This window comes from Oncorhynchus mykiss, chromosome 11 (assembly GCF_057628025.1).
Source record: "Oncorhynchus mykiss isolate SJ-2025 chromosome 11, ASM5762802v1, whole genome shotgun sequence".
NCBI lineage: Eukaryota > Metazoa > Chordata > Actinopteri > Salmoniformes > Salmonidae > Oncorhynchus > Oncorhynchus mykiss.
Genome location: NC_143032.1, coordinates 11230918 through 11245477, shown reverse-complemented (window position 1 = coordinate 11245477; position 14560 = coordinate 11230918). Strand labels below are relative to the sequence as shown.

At 40.6% G+C, this 14560-nt stretch overlaps 1 protein-coding gene across 2 annotated transcripts in view; it reads right to left on the bottom strand.

Annotated features, from left to right (window-relative positions):
- Positions 1-10934, bottom strand: part of LOC110535262 (rho GTPase-activating protein 18) — a 36529-nt gene extending 25595 nt beyond the window's left edge. The window contains exon 1 of one of the 2 annotated variants that reach the window (XR_016484367.1): positions 10646-10915. Coding sequence is in view for 1 of the 2 variants with exons in the window: in XM_021620151.3 (XP_021475826.1) it covers positions 10646-10758 (113 nt within the window). In the remaining variant the exon portion in view is untranslated. Of the gene's footprint in view, positions 1-10645 lie in introns of both variants that reach the window. The other variant, XM_021620151.3, reaches the window with a different exon arrangement.
- Between the last annotated feature and the right edge of the window lie 3626 nt (positions 10935-14560).

The following is a 14560-nucleotide window of genomic DNA, read 5'->3' as shown; positions in this document are numbered from 1 at the left end:
CTGTATTTTCAAACCTGGTAGTTACATTACAAACAGCCTGTAACATCACAAGTTGATGTCAGTTATTTGGAAGGGAAAGCAGTGCATGTTGTGTGTGTTATTGTTCATGGAATGAAGGTCCATTGTGAGAAACAGGCTACTCTTGACTGCAGCAGTTACATCCTGTTTGGCCTTTTAAAAGATAGCTGGAGCCTGGTACGCCATCATTACCAAATGGCCAAAGAGCAACTAGACATACAAAACATATCTATCTAGACTAGAGATGTACTATTATATGAATGTTATTGGACTGTAAACTCCTGACCTGTTGACAAACAAAAAAAAAAGAAATGGTGAATGAAAAAAAGTGAAGTCGTTGAAATTTGCCATAATCACATAAACAACCAAACCATATATTTAGGTAAACATTAGAACCCCCCCCCCCCCCCCCCCATTTACAGTGTATTCTGAAAATATTCAAAAGCCTTATTCTAAAATTAATTAAATACATTTTCCTCAATCTAGACACAATAACACATAAAAGAGAAAGCTTTTTTTTTTTGCAACTTTATTAAAAAACAATAACACCTTAATTACATAAGTATTCAGATCCTCTGCTATGAGACTCAAAAATGGAGCTCAGGTACATCCTGATCATCCTCAAGATGTTTCTACAACTTGATTGGAGTCCACCTGTGGAAAATTCAAATTGATTGGACATGATTTGGAAAGGCACACACACCTGTCTATAGAAGGTCCCACAGTTGATAAAAACCAAGCCATGAGGTCGAAGGAATTGCCCGTAGAGCGCTGAGACAGGATGGTGTTGAGGCACAGATCTGGGGAAGGGTACCAAAATATTTCTGCAGCATTGAAGTTCCGAGAACACAGTGGCCTCCATCATTCTTAAATGGAAGAAGTTTGGTACCACCAAGACTCTTCCTATAGCTGGCCGCCGGGCCAAACTGAGCAATTGGGGGAGAAGGGCCTTGGTTAGGGAGGTGACCAAGAACCCAATGGTCACTCTGAAAGAGCTCCATAGTTTCTGTGTGGAGATTAGAACCTTCCAGAAGGATAACCACCTCTGCAGCACTCCACCAATCAGGCCTATGGTAGATTGGCTAGACGGAATCCACTCCTCAGTAAAAAGCACATAACAGCCCGCTTAGAGTTTGCCAAAAAGGCACCTAAAGGACTCTCAGACCAAAAGAAACAAGATTCTCTGATCTGATGAAACCAAGATTTTACTCTTTAACCTCTCTGGGATCGTTCGGGACACTAGCATCCCACCTCGCCAACAGCCAGTGAAATTGCAGGGCGCGAAATTCAAAACAACAGAAATCTCATAATTAAAATTCCTCAACCATACAAGTAGTTTACACCATTTTAAAGATACACTTCTCGTTAATCCAACCAGTGTCCGATTTCAAAAAGGCTTTTCGGCAAAAGCAGAACATATCATTATGTTAGGTCAGCAACTAGTCACAGAAATCATTCAGCCATTTTCCAACCAAAGAGAGGTGTAAAAAAAAAAAAAAAAGGAGATGCCTCCAAAACATCCGGAGAAATACAGTTTGTAGAAACATGTCAAACGATGTTTACAATCAATCTTTAGGTATTTTATTAATACATCTTCAATAATATTCCAACCGGACAATAGCGTATTCATTAGAGGAAAATGGAACAGCGCGCCGCGTGACCACGCAGTAAACAACTGATTGGCCTCAGCCTAGTACACTTGTTGAAACAGCTCTTATTCGACACCCTTCCACAATAGAAGCCTCAAACAACTTTCTAAAGGCTGGAAGCCGTGGGAAGCCGTGGGAAAATCTGGCCCCATTGACATAGCATATTGGATAGGCAATCACTTAAATGAAACTACAAACCTCAGATTTCCCACTTCCTGGTTGGATTTGTCTCAGGTTTTCACCTGCCATATGAGTTCTATTATACTCACAGACATCACTAAAACAGTTTTAGAAACTTCAGAGTGTTTTCTATCCAATACTACTAATAATATGCATATATTAGCATCTGGGACAGAGTAGCAGGCAGTTTACTCTGGGCACCTTATTCATCCAAGCTGCTCAATACTGCCCCCGTCACCAAGAAGTTAACCTGAATGCCAAGCGTCACATCTATAGGAAATCTGGCACCATCCCTACAGTGAAGCATGGTGGTGGCAGCATCATGCTGTGGGGGTGTTTTTTTCAGCAGCAGGGACTGGGAGACTAGTCAGGATTGAGAGAAAGATGAACCGAGCAAAGTAAAGAAAGATCCCTGATGAAAACCTGCTCCAGGGCTCTCAGGACCTCAGACTGGGGTCAAGGTTCACCTTCCAACATGACAACGACCCTAAGCACACAGCCAAGACAACGCAGGAGTGGCTTCGGGACAAGTCTCTGAATATCCTTGAGTGACCCAGCCAGAGCCCGGACTTGAACCTGATCGAACATCTCATGAGAGACCTGAAAATACCTGTGCAACGACGCTCCCCATCCAAACTGACTAAGCTTGAGAGGATCTGCAGAGAATAATGGAAGAAACTCCCCAAATACAAGTGTGCCAAGCTTGTTGCGTCATACCCAAGAAGACTCAAGGCTGTAATCGCTGCCAAAAGGTGCTTCGACAAAGTAAAGGGTCTGAAAACTTATGTTAAATGTGATTTCAGATTTAAATGGGTTTTATTTGCAGAAAAATTATAAAAACCTGTTTTTGCTTTGTCATTATGGGGTATTGTGTGTATATTGACGAGGGGACATTAAGGCTGTAACGTAACAAAACGTGGAAAAAGTCAAGGGGTCTGAATACTTTCCGAATGCACTGTAAATGTGACAACGTTTAAGGAAAGGTTCACCCATTTCGTAATGTTAAATTGTTTTTGTGCATCTCTGAGTGATGTATCGATGCCCTGGGTCATTTCATGTTTTATTGGCGTTCAAGCAGGCAGACATCCAGCCAGTATGACACAGCAACGTGATAAAGTCTCCCTCACTACACTGGAAGTTTCTATCAAGTTAGGCACATGAGCTCTTTAAACCGAGCCAAGTGCATTCAGTAGAACTAAAAACTGACTTTAAAAATAGTTCACATAATATAGAAATTAAATCTAACATCTGGCCAACAGGCTCAAAAAGAACAGGTTATATATACCCTGGAATGACATTTGGAGTATTTTAGGGTGACAACATTCATAGTTTTAAAAGAGCTGCTGTTTGCTGGGGCACAGGTGACCATCTGTTGCCCAAACAGATTCAGAACATCAAATGATGCTTGAGAGGCCCCATTGTAGTGGGGCACAGCCTTTAAAAGACTTTCAACCATGAGAGTTGCCTACCGTTTTTGTCAGGCTTGCATGTCCAACTCCATCTCAGTGTGGACTACACAACACAACTGACTACAGTGTGAGTGTGTGAAAGAGAGAGAGAGAGCAGAGCGTATGTCAACTCCATAGTGATAATTTCCCTTTCAAATTGACACTGCCTCCTGCCGTGCTATACAAAGCAATTATTGTAGGAAGAGGCAGTGAAACGAGGACAAAATTAACACTCATATCAGCCGTATCTTTTTTTCTACTTTAGAGAGATAATCGTGTTCATTTGATATTATCCACAGAATTATTCTGGTTGAAAGATCATCTTTACATTGTTATAGTTGTCAGGTGCAATGTTATGACTTCAGAGGCTGTTTCCAGCCAAAGGTCAGCACTACAGTAACAACCAACATCTCTCCATGAAAAATGGATCTAGGTACAAAGTAGTCATTAGTCTCACAAATCACGGTCTTCTTATTGTCATTTTTTTATTTTTAAATAAGACGTTCCAGTAATCCTGTCACATCAGTCAGTTAACTCAAATTGCAGTAAAATCAAAACTACTTTCCTGACAACAAAGTTCTGAATACAGAGATGGGAGGATTGCGTAATCGATCATTCACGTGCAGCATAGAATGATAAAACAATAAATCCTCCACAGCAAATAAACAATTCTTCAGCTGATAAAGCAGCCGCTCACCCTCAACGGTTTACAATAGAGTCGCTGTCAACTGTCCAACCTCTTCCCCTTTATCAGGACAGAACAGCTTTTATAATAATCTGTGTGTTGCTTCCGTCGCTCTCCTTGCCCCAACCTGGGCTCAAACCAGAGACCCTCTGAACACATCAACAATCCCACAAAGCATCATTAACTATCGCTCCACAAAAGCAGCTTGTCCTTGCAGAGCAAGGGAAACAACTACTTCAAGGTTTCAGAGCGAGTGATGCCACCGCTAACTAGTTAGCCATTTCACACCGGTTACAGGTGTGCAGGGCGGCAGATAGCCTAGTGGTTAGAGTGTTGGACTGGTAACCGAAAGGTTGCTGGATCAAATCCCCGAGCTGACAAGGTAAAAATCTGTTGTTCTTCCCCTGAACAAGACAGTTAGCCTTCCGGGGAACAGTGGGTTGTCATTGTAAATAAGATTTTTTTTCTTAACTGACTTACCTAGTTAAATAAATGTTACATTTAAAAAAAAAAAAAAATTGTTTACTTGTGTATAGTGGCAGCCCCTCTCTCTGTGTTCCAAGCCCTTCAGGTATAGAAACACAGCAGAGTAGATCAGTCTTTCTCCAGTCCACTCAGGTATAACATTACAGTGCCTCTCTCCAACCCCAAGCCCCTCAGGTATGGAGAGCAACAACAAAGTAGATCAACTGTTCTGGATGGCTTGGTTCTCTACCTCCGGAAGATGATGAATGCCTAAACATCAGTCAGCATGTACAGCATCCATCTCTCACTCAGTCCTACCAGAGAGCGGAGGAGTGGAATGTGGACAGGCAGCATTGACAAAAATGCCAGACCAGGCAGTCACTCGCTCATTTGTCTCAGTCATCGTCCTATTTATTGCTAACCTATCGCATTTTATCACTGGGTCGTTCCATATGAATAACTTTGACTGCACCCCTTTGGATTTGAACCAAGCCTTTACATACACGTTTGTCCATGTATGTAGTCAGAAAGTTATTGAATTCATATGGAATGATCCCACTGCACATTCAGGTGTTTTATTTAAAAAGGATTTATGGCAGGTATTTCCGTCCCAACATCTTCACCGTAGGAAGGGGGTTTCAATTCCACTATGTCAACACTGAGTCAACGTGGGAAGTACTTGAGTAGTGTGCTTCGTTTCGGTCACATCTTAAGTGGTAAAGTTCAAATTCACTACATTTTCAGTGACCACGCACGCACGCACACTTAAAATTCAGTTCACCTAACCTGCTGAGTGGACAAAACATTAGGAACACCTGCCCTTTCCATGACAAACTGACCAGGTGAAAGCTATGATCCCTTAAGGGGAGGAGACAGGTTAGAGACAAACCTCATTCTCGTTTCTGATAATCCCCATTATGAACTACCGAACCTTTCCTTCCATTGTGGTTTCCTTGTAACCTGTCAGGTTATGAGTGCCTTTAGGGGACATGTTCACTCACTAGGTAATAAAAGTCATGAGCTGTATGACCTCAGAAATAAATGGGCACACGTATCTGACCCGTCAATCAAGTGTATCTCCCTTACCACAAAATAACAGACTGCAGTGATACAGTGATATTTCCATTTCAACAAGGCATGCATTTCCCATGCATTTCTCATGCATTTCTCATCACAGGTGCATGTCAAAAGGTGATAAAAATGTGTCGATAGAAACAGAAAATTCTTGAAACTCTCAAATGGGTTTTGCTGGTCCATTTAGTCAGGCAGAAGAACAACTTCCTCAGGCTGGTCACTGTAGTTCCTCGTCACGTTGCCCAAATACAAAACATGCTGTAAAAACACTACAGTGAAATGGGAAGTGATTTATAGAAAAGCTACCATCCACAACAGACTATGCTACCATCCACAACAGACTAAGCTACCATCCACAACAGACTAAGCTACCATCCACAACAGACTAAGCTACCATCCACAACAGACTAAGCTACCATCCACAACAGACTAAGCTACCATCCACAACAGACTAAGCTACCATCCACAACAGACTTCTCCTGTGACATCAACACACTTCACAAGTGAAGTCACTGAATGTGGATATGGTAAATTCCATGAGAAAAATAAGAGCCAAGAGTTTTTGGAAAGCGTGGTCGCTTAAAAAAAAAAAAAAAGAGATTTTACCGTAATTCTGTTAGCAAAATACACATCTGCACAGTACTTCCAGTAAATATGTTTTTGTGAAATGTTCAGTGTAAATTGTTTAATGTAATCCTTGTCCATAGAGTTTGAAAATCAATGGTTTTTGTTTGGCATTCATTTTAAAGCGAAAAATCTGAGTCTCCGTTATCAACTGTTCTAGTTGTATTTATCCAGGTCACTAAAGCCTGTGCTTTTGGGAGTGGGTTAATTTATTTTAATGAGAGCTCAGCTTTCTTTATTAATTAGCCCACTTTAGTAATCATTTGACCCATAATTTCAAATTAAATCTCCCAATCTAGAGGCCACAGCTGGACACACCACCACGACTAGGCTACCCTGGGGCGGCAGGGTAGCCTTGTGGTTAGAGTGTTGGACTAGTAACCGGAAGTTCAAGTTGCAAGTTCAAACCCCCAAGGTACAAATCTGTCGTTCTGCCCCTGAACAAGTTAACCCACTGTTCCTAGGCCTTCATTGAAAATAAGAATTTGTTCTTAACTGACTTGCCTAGTTAAATAAAGGTAAATAAAAATCATGGAATTACCAAAAATCCTACATGTAACTAGCCATCCATTCCAAACAGTCAAACCACCAACAGTCACCCATAAATAGCCACCCATAAACAGTCACCCAATATCGATGTTTATAGATTTCAGTCGTGTTTGTTCCAAAACATCTCCGTTAGCCTAACAGCACAGTCTACCAATATAGCAATAACCCTAATTACCACAGCAGCGGTTGCAAGACAGCAAAGAGCCCGTCTTTCACCAGCTACAATAGGCACATTGATGGGGAGACACCCGTGTGCCAAGGGTTACCATTGTGTGTCTGACAACTCAATGGAGGGTAAGCTTTGAAAATAATCCTGCCAGTGACCCAAATGCACAAACCCACGTGCCGGTCCCGAAACGAAAAAGGTGCACACACGCCAAAACACAGAGTGCATGATGGTGCGTACGCACACACACAGCTCTAGCCTGTGGGAGGGAATGATGTCACCCGGGAGTGAGAGACACATGATCCCAGTGTACAGTAGCGCTCTCAGTGTGGTGAAGGTGGATCCTCTCTGTGTCCATCTGATTTCTCTGTGTTCAATTATTTTGTGCCACCTTTCTGTTTTTTAATCATCAGTTGTGGTGGTGTGACCAGCTGTGCCCTCAACAATCAAGAAGCTTTGACTCAACATTCACTTCAAATGGTGCTAGATTGGGAGATTAAAAAATTATGAAATTATTTTATGGGTCAAATGATGATTAATGATTACTAAAGTGGACTAATTAATAAAGAAAGCTGAGCTCTCATTAAAATAAATTAACCCACTCCCAAAAGCACAGGCTTTAGTGACCTGGATAAATACAACTAGAACAGTTTAAACAGCTGAAGCAGTAAGTGTGTCCTTAAAATGTCAATGAATTGTCCTGATGTTGTCACCAGTTAATCTGGCAAAACCTGATTCCAGAGAGAATTCTGTTCTTAGACAAACCTTCAGTCCTTCCTTAAAGTTATTGCTCAGATCTTCAGATGACTTGTCATTTCAGTATTTCCCCGAGGATTTTTTTCAGCAGTGGAGGCAAAGTTAGCGTGTTTTACATTTTGCGGTTTTAAAGCTAATTTCCTGCAATTCTACACATTGGTTTTATGCTGTACTCGTATGTTATCTGAGTGACTCTAACATAACAAATGTACAACAACAAAATAATTAAGGATGGGGCTGCAGAAATGTAACCGCTCAAATGTATAGACAAAGAAGGATGCAAGGACTGACCATCCACGATTTTGAAATTTGAGGCTATACGGTGTTTGTTTACATGAACGTTGTTTACAATCATTGGAGTAAAACAAGCTCATATTTTGGATGAAAGTTGTAATAATGTCAGTCTGATCAGTGAAAGTACTGTAACGTACATCATAAGGGCCATTACTATAAGTGATGTTGTATGTATGTTCTGATACCCTTTTATAAAACAGCAGAGGGAGAGAACCACCATGTTCTCCATGCTTATCTAACCTTGTACTGGTAGTCAAAGCATCATTCCATGTGAAAACATGTGGCCCGTTTTGTCTTAACACATTACTGACATCAGATTATTATGTTCACCCAAAATATTCTTACAATTTTCACCACAGAAACATTTGATAAACTTTCACACTAAAAAAAAAATATTTAAACGTAAATTAATTCAAGAGCAATACTGAGAAGCCATAATATCCCAAGGGTAAACATCTTTTTGGCATGGCACACAAAAAGAGATTAGCTCCCCTGTCGGTGCCTGACCCCGGGTAGCTCGTGGCTGACATCACCCGTCAATGACACGCACAAGTACACACACGGGACAAGTAGCCACACCGAGCGTCTGGGCAAACTGGCCACAACTGGGCATGCTGGGAGGACAGCTGTTCTGAGGTTGTTCAGGTGGGGCAACACCGTGGAACATACGGTCAGTACAGACCATAGACCGTATCGTACCTACTACAGTACAAGTCAACAGCGATCTCACATATCATTGGAAATAGAGTGAATTGTTAAGAAAGTGTTCAAATAACAGAACATCTAGTCAATGGCGTGTGAGAGTTAATTTCTTACTCAAGAACAGATTTAGATATACATAAGACTTTAAAAATAATTGTAAGGATATTTTACCTATATTATTTTAGCCTAACATTTCTATAGGTCTAATGTGGTATATATTTCCCTTTATGTAATGAATTAATGGTTATAATGGAGGAAAGAGGCTGTGAAATGTTGTGTGAAGTCTAAATTTACAGCACAGTGGTTACTTCCCAAGAACCATAATAAACAGGGGACTCCATCAATAAACATTCCAGTTCAATGCCAGATGAGTGTAGCCCTGCAAACCTTAACACACACACAGCTAGGTGAAGTGACCTGGCAGTTCAATCAATCAGTCTACAGTCGTATTCACTAGGCACAAAACAGAGGAAAACAGACTTAAACAAGGCCTACCAGAACTTATCTAATAACAAACACACATTGTTGTTTTCTGTTGCAAAATGTTTTGCTACGGTGTGCCCTAATTAATACGACTCCGCAATCCTAGATGATTGGCTTGTTAAATCCACCACGGGAGACATGGTGAAACCTGAACAATGTCTTATTCCTTTTGTTTGTGTGTGTCTATATAAAAAATAAATAGCTATTTATAATTACACATAATGACAGTTGTTATGTTCAATGGCCGTACCCAGACATAATCGGCTTTATAAATGTCCCCTTGTGCTCTGTGCAGTGCCTGCCAAGTGACTGCCTGCAAATTGAGAGTTTTGTTTGACTCACCTGAAAGTCAACCCAGCCAGAGTGAGCTATACCTCTCCATCTGAACAATAGGCAAGTTCATTTGAATGTCCCAGGTGGGCAGAATTTATACATTTTAGACCCTTCAATAGGTCCTTAAGTGAAATCTCCACCCACCGGGGGCACTGGGCCATAAAAAAAACCCAACTCGCCCATTACTAATAGGTCATTAACCAATCACCTGCAGAGGGAGTTTCCTTTGAATCCATTTTCCCATTCACCGTGTGTGTGGTGGTCATAAACTGGATCATACCTTCAAAAGTAGCTGAGCACCCACTCTGGAAATGTAAGGTACTTGTAGAGTATATTGTTAAAAACAATGTCTAAAAATATACTAAATTTTAAAAAAAGGGGTACTTCATGTTAATATTTATGTTGAATAAATTAATGTAAACAAAAAAATACTCTGAATCTTGACATATTCCATCTTGTCACTGACACCAATATGTCTATCATGTACAGTTAATTAATCTTTTTTTTTTTATAGGTCTTATAGGTCTTAAACGGGGATTAAAATGGCCACTTTCATCATGATTTTCTTAAATGGTTTGTGACTCAAATGAAAGAAACAACATATCAAACATGCTTCCTACCAAGTTTGATTCTATCAGAGAATTGCCAGAACAATCTGAGATACCCAAACAATGTTTTCAGGCTTTCCTGATGTAGAAATGCTCAAATCCTGATCTCGTGACCCATCAGAAGCTATAATGTAAAACTGACGTCAGATCAGTGCCAGCAGGCAACATCATCCTGCAAATGTGCAGTTAATGCATCCAATAGGCTAAGAACGTATTTTCAAAGGCACATCTTTGTTTGATAGGCTACACTTGAAAATCACTTCAAGTCTTAAGCGTGTCAGAATTGTGTCACATACCGTATGTGGTGCTATGCAGAAACCAACAAGACACTTCAGCAGAAACCAACGCACTAATTCCATAAACATCTTCAAAGCTTTTTGTATAGAGCTAGGCTACTCACCATCACCGCCAGTAGCGAGGCAGTAAACTTCTGACAGCAGACACTATAATTTAAAGTCCCAATTTCCCACGCTCTCGCTCTCAAAGCGCTTTACCCAGTCATATGTTTGAACGTTATATCAATGGATACACAATAACAAACTAGTTAAACAGGTAAACATACATTTTGTTCATTTATCTTGCAGCTTTTCCATCAATAAAGTGCCAGTTACCTGCAAGGAGAGTGTCTTGGAGGCGCATAGCCCTCATCCACCAAATGTATCCTGGACTGTGCGTATGAATGGTATGCTGTTAAAATGACACTGCACGAGTCTTTCATTTCCATCGCTCACCGCCAAAATATCATACCAAAGTAAGCGCCTAGCTACTTTTAACCAGCGGGGTTGAGTGTTGCCTACTTTGCATTGGCACACGCTGCGCTACTCTTGTCAGAAAATGAATGAAGCAATCGACCGCTCCTACTCTCATGCCTGCTCGCGGTGAAACCCGACACCACGGCTCGAGAGGACGACCCAGTGGAAGTCGGCCTTATTTGCATAAAACATCTCACTTCCATATGTAAATGAAATAGGCCTTTGGGCAAATGTCAACATTATTAAACGTGTTTATTTTATCTCATTCTTCAGCCTTGTATTGTTCTAAACCAAATAGCTAAATAAAATAATTCACTGAGTGACAGAATTTGAAAGGTCAGTGGTGATTTTGTATGCCCCCTTGTCTCCATCGTTCCCATCTTCATTATGTTTTTATGTGTATAGTTGCTTTGTTGACATTGTCAGTTGAGAGATTATAGAAACTGACCACCTCACCAGAGGAATATTCATTAGTCAGATTCCCTTGTAAAGCGTTTCCTCTGTTGCAAAACGGTTTGCAATCGAAACCATTTACTCCAAATGGAAAATGTTTTACAACAAAAAAATAGTTTATATTGGAAAAATTCATGTAGCAAGGTCCCTCACAGTTTGTTTCTGTTCGGTTCCTCAAGTAAATGGCAAACAAAACATTTACCAATGGAATTCGACGAATTAATTCACCCCAATCACTGTCATTGTGCTGCTAGAGCTCAGGTAACGAGGAAAGTCTCCACCATCCCATACAAGTTGAATAAGGAGTGGTGAAGTTCTCACTCAAGTTACCTGATAGGTAGTAACCTTTGTGTCAATGGTACTGACCAACAGTGACATCTAGAGCCCTGTGTTTTGTGCAATAATGTGACATGCTTGGATTTGAACCTTTTCTTTAGAGATGTTCATCAAACTGTCCCCTTTCCTTTTTCAGTCAGATGGTTCAGCACCGTCCTCAGACAATTGCTTTCATTTTTGGTGTAATTCTCATTTCTGTATAACGTTTAAAATACAGGATAAAATCTTGCTTTGTCACATGATTGCACAAAACACAGGGCCTTGCATAGCCTATAATCTGTCCAATGGTGTCATAATGAGAGGTCCATGTTGGGGTGGTTCCCCTCATTCAGCACACTGATCTGATAGGTAGTGACCAACAGTGAATTCATACAGTATAACTCATATAACCTGGTCAATTTTGAATGTACAGACCTCAACAATGGGGAGACAGCCCTAATGACCTCAATTTGTCTCTACCAAATGAAGTAGTCATTTCTTATGAGCTAACCTGGGCCATGTGTTGTAACAATGTAAAAAGTTATAATTGAATATTCTCTGAATCTTCTCATTACACTGTGTGTATTTTCATCCCAACTGAGTAATGCTGGCGTTTTGCCATGTTCTGAATAGAAATGAAAGGGTTAACAGGCGTCTTGTGCTTTGGCATTTCTGTTGGGAGGGAGAGAGTCTCCACGCTCGCTACATAGTATAGGGGTTAGATTTGTATTTATTTTAATGTTATCGCTATGGTACTATTTTCACAAGTAGGTGGTGAAATTTCACAACTCTTAGTACAAAAAACAGATCATCAAAAGGCTATTTTTTTTACTTTAAGAACATTTTCAATTGATAAGTACAACACACAAAATCACACAGCAATGTTTTCACCAAACCTAATCAGTGTTTCATCTAGAAATACCTTTCATATAAAGTAATTGCCTTTCACAATGAAAATGCTCACAATATTTTTCATGTGATTCTCTTATCATTAAAACTAAAATATCATAATTTTTGGGACAAATCACTCGCTCAATGCTAAACCTCTTTTAGATGTAATAGTGTGTCTATTGAGCAAGTTGAGGAGACTGCTGGGTGTATCCCTAGATAGCAAGCCTTTATGGTCAAAACATATAGGCTCAATGGTTGCTAAAATGGGAAGAGGTCTGTCCATGATAGGGCGTTGCTCTGCCTTCTCGACATGTCAGTCGAGCAGACAGGTCCTAGATCCTAGTGATGGTGCTTGATTTTGCTGTGAACCACCACACAGATATCTTTGTTGATGAAGCGGGCTTCAACCTGGCAAAAACTCTGCGCCATGGGCGAACCTCATCGGCTAACGGGCGACCATCCAAGTGCCTGGAAAACGTGAGGGAAACATCTCCATGTGCACAGCTTTCACTGAAGATGGTGTGGTAGGACTTAGGTCATTACTTGGATCCTACAACATTGCACACTTTCTCAAGGAAATTGAGCAGGCCTGTCAAGGTGAGGGGGTCACCTATGTCATTGTGTGGGACAATGTCAGGTTCCACCATGCACAGGTGGTTCAGGCATGGTTTCGGGCCCATTCCCGATTCGTGACCCTATACCTGCCCCCATACTCTCCTTTCCTTAACCCTATTGAGGAGTTTTTTACAGCACGGAGGTGGGAGGTGTACGAGCGCCGTCCCGTCCCCATGAGTGTGCCACCCTCCTGGCCATGGATGGGCATGCGAGGACATCAATGCAGACCAATGTCAAGCTTGGATTCGCGCTGCCAAAGGTTTTTCGCGCAGTGCATGAACAATGAGGACATTCACTGGGATGTGGATGAGAATTTATGGCCAAATGCTCAAGACAGGCTTGATGCAAATGAATGTGTGCTAAACATTGTTTTATTTTCATGAATTTAATTTCTTAAATTTAATTTCTTACATTTCATTACAGACAGTACACCCATGTTGTGATTAAATCTGAAAAATAACATTTGATTTGCATGTATGCTTGTAGAGGATGTCTTCATTGAGCACACCTTGATTACACATTGGAAAGATATTGTGGAAATTATAGATTTGTTGGGTAAGTCTATCGCCTAATGGGATAACTGTAATTTATAGTACTGTACTTATAAGGGTGATTTGAAACGCGTGTGTTGCATTGTTTGCTATTGGATTAACTGGTAGTTAAAACAACAACCATTTAAACATATCACTATGTTGTGTTTTGGTGATTTAACCAATGTTCTCATTACATTTCACAATAGATGTATATTTTAAATCAATGGTTGTTTGATGAGAGATGTTTGCAATCCAAATGAACGCACAATTACAGGTTTTGAATGAAATACTGGCTGCATTACAATTGTGACCAGTTTGGAGTTTTGTACAACATTTATTTTTTTAAATGTACCACATCATTGTGAAAACAGTACCAAAGTGATAAAAAAAAAAAAACAACTAACAAACACATCTTCTGTAGCCCGGTGACTTACATAACTGAGGCACTATGCAGGGGAATTCAGGGAAGTGGAGGACTATCGCAGTGAGGCACATTGGCTGATTAGCACATTTCCTCATTCACCTAAGAGCCCTCATCTTTGCTTCCCTCTGAAGAGATTCAATGTAGCCTATGAATGTGCTATTTGCAGGAGTAGGATCATTAATGTTTATACAGTCATTGGAATGCATGTAAAAACTGGAAGTTACAGTGAGTGTCTCGAGAGTCAGTATTGTACAAAGGAATCCTACTAATCATTTTTGCAATACCTTCAATGACACTGTAGATTGAGATACATTGTAATTGTCAGCCACCCTAGCCTCCACAACAACCCTTATAATCCCTGTTGAAATCTTAATGTGAACTGTAGACAGATCCCATTTAAGTGGATAGATAGCCCTCCTATCTGACAATCCGAGGATTTGGCAGGAGTCCCAGTTGATGTTAGTGGAAAATAAGTCATCTTGGTTGGTGTGTTTCTGAGCTCCCATCACGTTTCCTAAGACATTGTTGTCCTCATGCTGATGG